At 39.8% G+C, this 12,294-nt stretch overlaps 1 protein-coding gene across 1 annotated transcript in view; it reads right to left on the minus strand.

Annotated features, from left to right (window-relative positions):
• The window catches only part of LOC137459922 (uncharacterized), a 92,535-nt gene that overhangs the window by 41,618 nt on the left and 38,623 nt on the right, over window positions 1-12,294 (minus strand). The window contains exon 3 of the mRNA XM_068170606.1: window positions 10,421-10,555. Within this exon, the coding sequence (XP_068026707.1) occupies window positions 10,421-10,555 (135 nt within the window). The remainder of the gene's footprint in view (window positions 1-10,420; window positions 10,556-12,294) is intronic.

A 12,294-nucleotide genomic window follows, 5' to 3' on the forward strand; every position in this document is an offset into this window, starting at 1 on the left:
GATCTCAAAGGTCTTTTCCAAGCTGGTTAATTCTATTCTCTATTCTATATTCTATATTCTATATTCTATATTCTATATTCTATATTCTATATTCTATATATTCTATATTCTATATTCTATATTCTATATTCTATATTCTATATTCTATTCATCTGCATTCAGCATCATTATGGTTCAGTGTGTTGGGAGTCTCCTCAGTGGAGTACTTTGAGCAAAATGTCTAAGGTACATGGTAAATTGGAATGAATAAAATCATCTGTGTGCATATGGAAAAACTTCTGGGGCTGTGTGTGTTTGGGATGACTTCTGTTTCTCTGCTATGCTCTTGTACTAGTAAAGACAGGGCTTCTAAAACACAACAGAAAGTAAACTCCAAATAACCCCTTTGTAATTTAATCAGGTAAATGCAAAAGCAAAATTCCAAGGAGAAGCTGCAATAAAATTAACAATTAACAATCAAGTCTTCTCTCAAAAAAATAAAATAATCATAATAATATAACAGCATTTCATACTATTATACATAAACACTGCAATGCCAAGTTCCAGTTTAAGAAGTCTAACCATTGTTACAAACAATCCACAGCTCAAGATGCCATTTCTAAAATAAAAAGGCAGTGGCCTGCCAGCTGGCCCTGTGACTTCTTTCTTTGTGGCAATTTTAGATATAAAAAGTAGTAAAGTATAAAGTAACAGTTTGTTATTAGTGGGTTCTGATAAACACAGTAACTTCACCTTCTTTTTCTGATTCAGGGCCTCCTTCAGACACCACCAGAACTGAACCCCTGAGACAGTCAGTCTTTGGGATCAATGCTGTAACTGCTACTCAAATTCTAAGTCTGCTCAGTGACATGAATTTGGTATTTGCTCTTTGGGTATATTTACATCTTTTTCATTCACAGAGCTTGATCTTACTTCCACTAAGGTTTCATTGATCTGCAGAGATAGACAGACTGAGAATTTAGACCTGGAATTTAGGACTGTTTAGAGGATGTGTTATATCAAATTTTATTTGGATAGTTTTCCTTTCAGGAGTTTTTCAAAGTTTACTCATTCATGTACTATTCATTTATACTACCATTTATATGAAGCTTCCCCCTTTGCTCTGAAGTCATGGTGGCATGATTTCAGTGTAACATGCAAGCACAGTGTTACCTCATTCACAGAGAGCTATGTGAAGAAATTGACTGATGGGAAGAGGGAATAAAGACAAAGGGAAAAGAGAAGGGGCTGTGCTGGGCTCTTCTGTTCTCAACCACTCCTTGCTGGGAGCAGGTGCTGGGTAGAGTGCTGTCAGGTGCCCTGGAAGATGAGAAAGCTTCCAGTATTAGTTATCTCTGTTGGAAGATACAGCTGTCAAAAAAAGGATGGAAAACCTTCACTCTCTGTTAGACTCCTTGTTTGTTTGTTTTGTGTTGCTTGTTTTCCTGGAGCTGGTACAGGCTTTTCCTGGGGCAATAAGTGTCTCTACTATGAAGAAACTGGCTCACCTCAAAGTGGGGAAGATTCTGCCTCTCAGGAACACTTGGCCATCTCAGAAGTGCCTGCAAGTCTAAAGTGCTCCTGGGCTAACCTCTTCACTGTACGAGCCTAGGTGGGGAATGGAACCAAAGCCATCCTGTTCAGAGGTGAGAATATCCACCATAGTGAGGTATAGTTGGAAGTAGAGTGGGCCACTCTACTTGCCTACTTGTGCTGGAAGAGGCATTAACAAGCCAGCTAAACCTGTTTTGCCACTGCCCTTTCCCCTCCCTCCCTGTTGCAGGGTCCAGGTTTGAGGTCAAGGAGCCAATAGGCAGGCACTGTTAAGGCTACCTGAAGGGGGTGGAAGCTGGACCCCATGCCTCACATTTCAGAGAGGCAACTGCACATGTCAGAGGCTACATGAGCAGGCGTGTGCTGTTTTGCCTGCCATACAACATTTTGAACTGATTGGAGGGATTTGAATAGGAAACCTGCCGCTGGGCCATTCAGTTTTTAAAAAGGGAATTTATAGGGGAAGATTTCAGAGCCCACATCTCTCTCTCTCTCTTATCTTCCTTCTCTCTCTCATCTTCCTTCTCTCTCTCATCTCTCCCTCCTGCCCTGTTCATTAATGGGATTCAAGGTGACAAGCACCTACTTGTGCTCCTGTCTTCAGGGCAATTAGCTTCTTTTGTCCTAGTAGCATAGTGTTTGAGTCATAGATCTCCACCACAGCAGCATGCTCTCCCTCTCTCTCACTTCCTCTAATTTTGGATACTACCTTTTGGATTATTCCTGCCTTTTGAAATACAAATATGAACTCAGACCATTGCTTCATTCAGCAAAGGTTTTGGTAGTTAACAGCTCGGTGGTTTGTGAGTAACTTATGCTAATTTACCTGGTTGTTTCTAAGGTTTATAGCTTGTTCACCTGTTGGTTAGCTCCATTGTGAACCCGAGGAGGTCCATCTCACCACCCAGGGCAGCATTACTCTTTGCTTTTGCACATGTAAGATTTTCCTAATTTGTTCCTCTGTATTCCAAGTTCTGATTTTCCTAGACTGTTGTCCCACTGTTTACTAGCATCCTATTGTGTGTAATCAACCTATCATTAACTGGGCAAGCGAACCTGGATCAAATTGGCTCAGAAAAATAATTTTTTGATATCTAATAAGCCATATTCATATGTTATCATATTTCCAGCTTATCAATTTGATCAAAAACTATATCACTACTTCACCATTGAAAGCAAGAAGGAAAAATTCTGCAAAGATGATGCTTCAGGCTGCCTGTGTCTATACCAGAGAACTTATTTGCTGATATCATGAATAGCAACATTAAGGACACACAGGAAACCAATTCACATGACTGAAGGACAGAGTTTGAAATGTTATTTTTAAGACTGGGGATAATCTGAGTTAGCACTCTTTATGTGGAAGGATGGTCTGGAGGCAAGAGGATTAAAGATTCTTCTCTTGACCATGCTGCAACCAACCAGCATGACCTGTAGACACTCAAAGAGAACCTGATTTCTATAGACATTTTTACATCTCTTATCTGCCTGAGCTATGTTTCTCATACAAGCAGCTGAAGACTAAACAGGAATCTTCATCTCCAACAAAGTCAGGTGATGATGTCTCTAATAAAACACACTCTTTCCTTGGGAAAATGGAGCGACGAACAAAGCCTTCCACACTCACATCTAGGGAAATTACTGGAGAGAGTCCAACAGAGGCCTGCAAAAATGATTAGGGGACTGGAGCATCTCTATTACAAGGAGAGGCTAAGAAACCTGGAGCTCTTTAGCATGGAAAAGACTGAGAGGTGATCTCATTATTATCAGTATCTAAAGAGCAGGTGTCAAGAGGATTGGGACAGTCTCATTTTCAAGTGGTGCTCAGTGATAAGACGAGGGGCAATGGGCAGAAACACCTAAACATAAGGAAAAACTTCTTTACTTTGAGGGTGATGGAGCATTGGAACAGACTGCACAGAGAGGTTGTGGAGCTTTCTTCTCTGGAGACTTTCAAAACCCACCTGGACATGTTAATGTGCAATCTGATCTAACTGAACTTGCTTTAGCAGGGGTGACCCTTATGTGATCCTTATAGGTCCCTTCCAGCCCATACCATTCTGTGATTCTGGGACATTTTTTCACTTTGTGGGCCATATAATGTGCCTCAACAACAGAACAGACAGAGAGCTCTCTGAGGTAAGAAATCTTTGCTCAGAGGTTGCAAAAACCTTCTTGGGGCTTTGCTGTCAACTCTTGTCAATGGGATTCAAGGTCAGAGTAAAGCATGATCTGCCTAATCTTCACCTAGGGAAACACACCCTACCAGATAATGGACATAACTGCTGTTGTAGATTGTGCTGTGAATCAATTAATTTATGACCACATCCATCAGCATTATAGTGTGTGAAACTTATTTCAGGGCCATGTTATATAAACTTAACATCTAACCGCAGACGTAAAATGAAGATTCTGATTGCATATTTCATGAAGAAATGAAGGATCAGCCTAAGGCTTGTAAATACTTTAAGATCCTCAAATTCTAAAAGAGGGGTGAGTAGAAATGCAAACTGATATGAGTTGTCACATTATAAGTTCATTCTGCATTGGATGTTGGCAGCTATTTGAAAAAAGGCTTGTCACATATGCTCACTAATGGAGTAGTCTCTGATCCTCAAAGGTCCAAGGGCAGCAATATTGAAGGAGTAGTGCATGAGAAACACAATGATTCTGATTTTCCTTCAGTTGTTTTTACTTTAGAATTTCTCTGGCCTCAAAAAATGTCAGAGGGTCAGGCAGGCATTGCACTGCCTACAGAGAGATAATGACTACTATAGCCATAGATGATGGTATTATTAGTTTCACATTTCTAAACAATGTCAGAAGATATCAGACATCTCTGGAACCTCTGACCTAAATTTTGAGGCACTGTTTATAGCACTGAATAGCATTTCTCAGAAAGTGGGGGGGAAGTCTTAAAAGAATTACAAACACTTTCCAGTCATGTGGGTTACAAGGCACTGTTTTGCTTCCCACTTTCTGAATCAAGTGGCTTTGCACAGATAAGCCATACTTCCACAGACTAAGCTACCAGAAGTTGGCTTTGATGCTGACAGAAACAATTCACCATGTCTCATCTTCAGACACTCTGACCCTCTCTTGTACCAGACTACATATTCATGCAGCTGAGCAGCGAACCAGACTGAGAATCCAGGTTAAAATAAGCCCCAAATGTACAAAATTATTCATTTTAGCTCTCTCAGTTTAATGAACTCAAGATGTGGAACTAAAACATGAAACAAAACCAGGCTCATCAACTGTACTCCAAAAGAAAACATAAAAGTAGACAAAGAAAAAAGCCCATATTGTTACCAACATATGAAGTTTTGTTTCTTAATTAATTTACAGAGTAAATAGGAAATATGCTGCAGAGGATATTGTGTTATCTGCAAGAGCAATAAGGTTTTTACACCACCTGGGATTACATTTCTAAGTTAGACCATCCAGGTCTCAAAGTTTCCTCTGATTAGTGCATGGAGAGGTGGGCACTTGCCCATCAGATGCCACATTATAACTTATATGCTATAGGAAGGATTTCACTCACCTAGCTCTAAGCACCTCTACCTGTCACCCCAGCTTCTTCAAATACTCAACCAATCAACATCAGCACTTCAATTAGGTGATCTGCATTTCAGTTACTACTTCAGGGTGAGATAGACTCACAGAAGGTTAGGATGGACCTTGCTGTAGAATCACAGAATGTTAGGGTCTGGAAGGGACCTCAAATGATCATCTAGTCCAACCCCCCTGCCAGAGCAGGATTACCTATACCAAATTACACAGGAACGCATCCAGGCAGGTTTTGAATGTCTCAAGAGAATGAGACTCCATAACCACCCAGGGCAGCCTGTTCTAGTGTTCCATCACCCTCATAGTAAAAAAACAGTCTATTCTTCATGCTTACATGGAATTTTCTATGCCTCAGCTTCCACCCATTGAATCATAGAATCAGTCAGGGTTGGAAGGGACCAAAAGGATCATCTAGTTCCAACCCCCCTGCCATGGGCAGGGACACCTCATACTAGATCAGGCTGGCCAGAGCCATTGCCCCTTGTCCTGTCATTGGGCATCACCAAGAAGAGCCTGGCTCCATCTTCTTGGCACTCACCCTTCACATATTTATAAACATGAATGAGGCCACCCCTCAGTCTCCTCTTCTCCAAAATGAAGAGACCCAGTTCCCTCAGTCTTTCCTCGTAAGGAAGATGTTCAACTTCCTTAATCACATTTGTGGCTCTGCTCTGAACTCTTTCAAGCAGTCCCCTACCCTTCTTGAACTGAGGGGCCCAGAACTGGGCACAATATTCCAGATGTGGCCTCACCAGGGAGAGTAGAAGGGGGAGGAGAACCTCTCTCAACCTACTTACCACACCCCTTCTCATACACCCCAAGAAGGTGCTTTTGTCTCTCCATTAATGGAATCTTCATGATGTAGACATAGACTTACAAAGGCTGGCATTTGCCAGCTGAAACTGCTGCTTGTCTCTTGGGCACCTGACTTCCTGACCACCCCAGGCACATATTTCCTTTAGTATCTCACAAATAATGTTTCAGTGAAGCAACATTTTCAGGGGACGGAAGGAGATGTGATATGACACATCATTGCATTAAATCCATGATTTTCACTATTATTCTATCAAAATAGAATTGTAACAAGTATGAGTCATCTTTTCAGGGCGTATAAAGAGAATACCTACTGTGACACAAGTTTGCCAAGGAAACCTTCGGTGCACCTTTTAAGCTGTCAGCCAAGCTGATATCCATGAAAGCATGTGGCTAACATCGCTGCCTTGTATGAGGAGTTGAATGGTGCCCTGCACAATTCTCTGCGTATTATTCCCAATTTACAGTTTCCCTGCTATTTCTAACATCAGGCTTCTCTCCTATATTTGCCACTCTCACAAAGTTATGGAGTATTTGATTCTTAAAAAGCTTGGGTATATGAGCTCCTAGGGAGGGGACAGATAAGCTCTTTTTGACCTCCTGATCATTTAAAAAATGGAGAGAAGAAAACTTAGCTCATCAAAATACAACAGGTTTCATTTATCTGATTTAAGCTTGCAGCAGGTAGATTTACACTAGATATTAGGAAGAAATTCATTACACTGAAGGTAGTGAGACACTGGAACAGGTTGCCTAAGGAGGGAGTTTGGAACTAAATGATCTTTAAAGATCTCTTCCAACCCAAACCATACTACAAATCTATGAATCTACTCCCAAGTTACATATTATACCACTTGGACATGGGAGTCCTGGTGGACAACAGGAGGCTCATGAGCGTACCCTCATGGCCAAAAAAAGGCCAATGGTATCCTGGGATGCATCAATAAGAGTGTGGCAAGCAGGTCAGTACAGGTTTTCCACCCCTTCCATTCTGTTCTCATGAGGCAACCCTCCATGCAAACCTGCTCTGTCTGGGGAGTTGGACTGTGTGATTTTCAGAGGCCACTTCCAACACCTATCATTCTGTGATTCTGGGAGTTAAACAGACTGTACATGTTTAGCCTGTACATGCAGCTAGCAGTTACTCTGTCACTTGAAACGTGCTCCCCAGCAGAGGAAGGAAAAAGAGAGAAGACCCACAGGCTGAAATTAAAACAGATTTAATCAAATAGCACAACTGATACCAATGTTAATACAAGGTATATAAAGTTATATTCAACCAAGCAAAAGTGCAGCAGTCACAATATCCAGGAGGCAGCCCTCAACAGCAGGAGAGAGAAGGAGACTGAGAAAGATCCCAAGCAGGAGACTCCCTTCTCCTCAGACAACTTCCTTTTTTATGCTGTTTGATGCTCATGGTATGGGATACACCTGTAAGCCAACTCAAGTCAGCTCTCCTGTCTGACTCAGAATAGCTGATGGCCTGCAGCCCATAGGTGGCATGGGATCCTGTCCCAGCAAAATCAGTACGCAGATGTAACACGGGTGTGATGCAGAAGGAATTAGGCCTTTTGACATTTGGATCCATTCCATCTGTGGTAACAAAATTAAGTTTGGCATGCCCTTTTTGAAAAGTATCATGGTGCAAGTGTTGGAGAAACAGGGCAAGACTCACATTCACTGAAAGCTTGGAGGCAGACATGGAATTATTTTTACTTGCCTGCAATATTGCACATAAATCAAAAGCAGTTCCTGGGAGGAAGTAAAATGATCTGCTCTCATGAATGAAACTTGACAACACCAAGCTTCAACATTCATCCCTAATTTAAAGCATGGGCCAATTAAAACCCAGCCTGTTCTAAAGAAATCCTGTGCCATCAGTAGCTTTCTAGACTACATGGTGCCCTAAGCAACAGTAACACTTGCTGCATTACCCTGCTGCTACTACAGTAATACAGAAATGTTTGATGCAATACCTGGACTCTGCTGATGAAGATTTGTGGAACTGCTATTTATTTGAACTAATATTTCCTGAATTTCAACAAGAAGAGAAATGCAAACTTCTGAAAAAAAACAAACAAACAAGCAAAACAAACAAGCAAACAACACCCCCCCCCCCAAACACTCCAGATTTCTTTTCTTTGTCCTCTCCTGCACACTTCTAACCAAACAGTGTTACTGCAGCATCACTTTAAAAGTATTTATGTAGCATTATAGACAAAGCAGTTAAGCAATGATACTTCTGCCTGCCTTAACATTTGGCCAATGTAAAAGCTGGCAAGTATTTTTATGCTGAATTCTACCAGCCATTCCAGCTAGGACAAGCAACAAATCAGAATAAATGTTTGTGCCTTTTTCCAGAAATGGAAATCAGCAAACTTATTTGCTAAGGAAAGGAAAGAGCTAGTGGGAAGACAACCACGTTTTCAATCAGTACACGTTTTCAACCAGTAAGCAAGTAGAGCTCACCTTTAATTTTCCATCTCAGTGTACAGTATGCTCACTTAATGAAAAGATTTGTATGGTGGCATGCCTATCACTCTTGGTAGATGAATAGTATGACAGTTCTAAATATACCTTTAATATAATAGATGTTGCTTTAATTGAAATTACATACCTAAGTTAAAATAAGCACTTCATCAAAGAAAGAGAAGGGCTGAGTTACTGACTTAACATGCAATTATTGCTAAAATGTCTTGGCTTTGGGATCAGAGGAACAGAGGGTGGCACAGGCGATGTCAGTATCTGAAAATGCCTCTGCAGCTATTTGTGGAAGAGATGCTGGTACGACTGATATGCATGGCAGAAAATGATCAGCAAGTATGCTTACAAACAGAATAAACAGAGGTAGTGAAACAGGCTAACAGGGAAATGTAAGTATGGCTTTTGGAGACCAGGTTCTTTGAATGATCACAGAGATATGTGTGATTTGGCTAATACAATGTACTTCCATTTCAAAAAGCTTCTGTCAGACACAAACTCTGCTGTCAAGGAGGAACAACAAAGACATCAAAAAATAGAAGTGTCTAAAAGCAAAAAAGAAGTAATTAGGAATAATTGGTTGTTTTCTTTTACAGTGGTTGGGTATTACCTTACAGCCTCACAGATATGTCTTCAATATACTCATAAATGGTCTGGAAAATTGAGGAAGAAAGGACACAGTTTTCTGATTATATTCAATTAGGTCCATAAAATTCAAAGGTTAATAAAAATAAAACCTGACTGCAAAGTGCTGCAAAAGTACCTCATGATGCTGAAGGAGCATAAGAGAAACAGGCAGACAAAACTGAATACCAATAAATGCAATCAGACACACTGGAGAAGAAAAAAAAATAACCACTCAGTTTCAGGTATTCACTGGTTCTTACAATATTCCTGAGATGCCCTTTTTTTGCAATACAAGAATTACAGCCAAATTAATAACCCAGTAGCAAATTTACACCACCAAATAAGTGGGTTTTTACATACTCCAAAATTAAATTTTGGAAGTCATTGCTACAAGATGCTTTGAATATCAAAAGAACAAATTAATACAGAAGACACAAACAGTGGCGAAAGAGACCCTTGGGGGCTATTAAACAACTCCAATATAGTGCCTGGCTTCAATCTGTCTGCATAATAAATAACTCAAAGGAAGCTGAGATGGCTGTCTGCTTACCCTCTTCTTACATTTTTTTTTTCCTGACCATCTCATGTTGGCCACTGCCAAAGAAAGAACACTGGACTATAAGTATCTTTGATTCAACCCAGGGCAAGCCTTTTTATATCATGTGATAATCATGGACACTGCTGGCATACGAGTAATTTAAAACTGAGAGGAAAAACCCATCTGTGTTTTGGAATCAAGACAATGATCCTAAAATAGCTTATACTTAGCTATTGAGAAAGTGAGTCAAAGCCTTTTGAGAAAACCCTCTCATAGATATTAACAGACTTGGATGGCAGACTACAGCATATTTTGTGAAAAATCCCCAAATAAATACAGCTATTATTGGTTATAAATAGAGCTTAACTAAACCATCAGAGCTCCAACACTTCTACTTAGAGAGAATACAAGGTGAAATACACCTTAAACTGGGCATAACCACAATCCCAACTAAAAATTCTAAGAGGCTAATTGTAAAATGAACAATGATGAAAAAGGTAGTAGTGGCTCTGATACCTGGAATCCATCACATGTAACCTCCAGGTGAGATTAAATACTCTGTAGAAGTATCTGTTTCTTTCCATTAACTATGAGGGCAATCCAAGTGACTAGTTCGTATGCAGAAGTCTTCATTAGTGTTGTCTAAAACTGGACTAAATTAATCCCACAGCCCTGGAGTCTCGTTAACTCAAGACTAACACAACTTTTATCTGTACCTATTTTGCAAATCAAACTTCTCCATGTAGTACAATATTTTCAGAAAAAAACTGCAAGGACAACCTTAAGGATAAATAGCAAATTTTGAGGTTACTGAGCCTGAGACTCGGAGAACGTTGCAAATGTGCTGTAGCTACTTACATCAGTTTTAGGTCGTGCTCCAGCTGACACTGGGTAAGGCAAGCAGTGTAGATCCTGGTAGTCTGCTCTTCTATTTTTCCAAGGTCCCTTTTCTTGATGATCTCCATAAAAGCCTGTCTCCACTTGAACAGGGCACTGCAAGAGAATTTTAAAAACCCTGTAAATAAAGGCAAGTCATAAATATTTTTAATGTGAACTGCAAGGTAAAAACATTGGAATTTTATCTTTTTTGAGCCTTTTTTCTCTGATGCAAGGTAAACTTCTGGCCTCGAACTTTTCCTCAAAACCACCTGCTCCATCAGTTAGACATCCAGATACTATGTAATTTCCTTAACAGCTAGTATATGCATCAGGACAATTAATAATACCAAGGAACTGAACCACCTCTGCCTTATAAAGAGAAAATGGTTTAGTCACATTATTTAAAACCTTTTTCATGTTCTTCTGTTTAACTTAAACAGATATTCAGCAAGCTCCTATTTGCAAATCACAGACAGTGAATGTTCCAAATTCACTTTTCCATGTCCCTCAAACCTGTGGACATCTCACTCCCACACCTTTTTTTAGAAGACATATGGCCCCCACACACATGACCACACTGAATGCAATGCCAGGGACAGACCAACTGCACAACTTTCCCCCCATGTATCCTGGTTTGCCTCAGAACAATGAGGTGTGTGAGGAAGGAATAAGCCATGCTGCAATCCAGCAGCCCCAAGCTCTTGGGTACAATCAGTCAAAACTGCTCCCCTTTAAAATAGGACAAATTTGCTGCTGGTTTTAATCAGCAACTCCCTAGCTCCCAGTCAGTATATTTTTAGGGATGTAAATCAAGGAGGCTTTGAAAAGCTGACAAAAGAATCAGTATGTGGCCCACAAAAGTTTGCAGTTAACATGCTACTGCAAAAGAATTAAGAGAATGTGTAAGTTAAAGACAAAGTTTTATTCAATGAAAGTCATATTTTGTACTATAAAATGGGGTAATTACAATCAAACAGGATTTCCATGCCACTATCCATGAATGATAAAGAACTAAACCTGAAGAATGTAATTCTCATTCTTCAGATCTGCTGGTTTTTCCATACTGAAATTGAATACTAGACATCAAATGGCAATGAAGTAGATATATTAAAGAGGAAAGCACACTGTTTACAGCAAGAGTGTTTTACCTCTGCTGCCTCATTTACAATGTACAATGTTCTATATTACTAAGATTTTTTTTCATTGGAAAAGTACAAGTGTTAGATGAGCAGTACTGTTAATTGCTGTTTTTCAAACACAGCAGTTTTGCTGTTAGTACATTCAGATAGCCCTGCTTTTTGTGCTTAAATCATGTATTTATTGTGCTGGTGAAAGAATGTTTCAGAAAGTGATTTGATGACAGAGAACTATTTTTTTTAATCTTTTCTGGATGACATACTGAGTTGTCCAGCCAGTGCTACTGCCTCATAGTATTTCCCAATAAAAAACTGACTGGCAGCAACTTGCAGATTACAGAGATATAAAGAGAGACCACCTCTCACCATCTGTATAAGAGTTGTTATGCTTTTATTTGATAATTGTGAAGTAAGAGCTATAATAAGAAATATGGACCAAATTGGATGAATTGATTGAAGACAAATCACTTATAAAACCAGTACAAAACCCAGACTTTGTTAATTTTTTTTTCCACAGCAACTACTATTTGCAAAGTATGTTTCTTCATAATAAATTCATGGAGATATTTAGGTTATATGGGAAGACCAAAGTCAACCCATTTTGAGGAACATTATTCTTAAATATCTAAATCAGGGCAAATGATTCCCTTGTCCTACAAGTACCATTGCAGGAGAAAGTAAACTGTGCCACATCATCAGCTCTACAACACATTGTCC

The sequence above is a fragment of the Melanerpes formicivorus genome, unplaced genomic scaffold (genome assembly GCF_026170545.1).
Source record: "Melanerpes formicivorus ecotype bairdi unplaced genomic scaffold, bMelFor1.0.p_v2 SCAF_458, whole genome shotgun sequence".
NCBI lineage: Eukaryota > Metazoa > Chordata > Aves > Piciformes > Picidae > Melanerpes > Melanerpes formicivorus.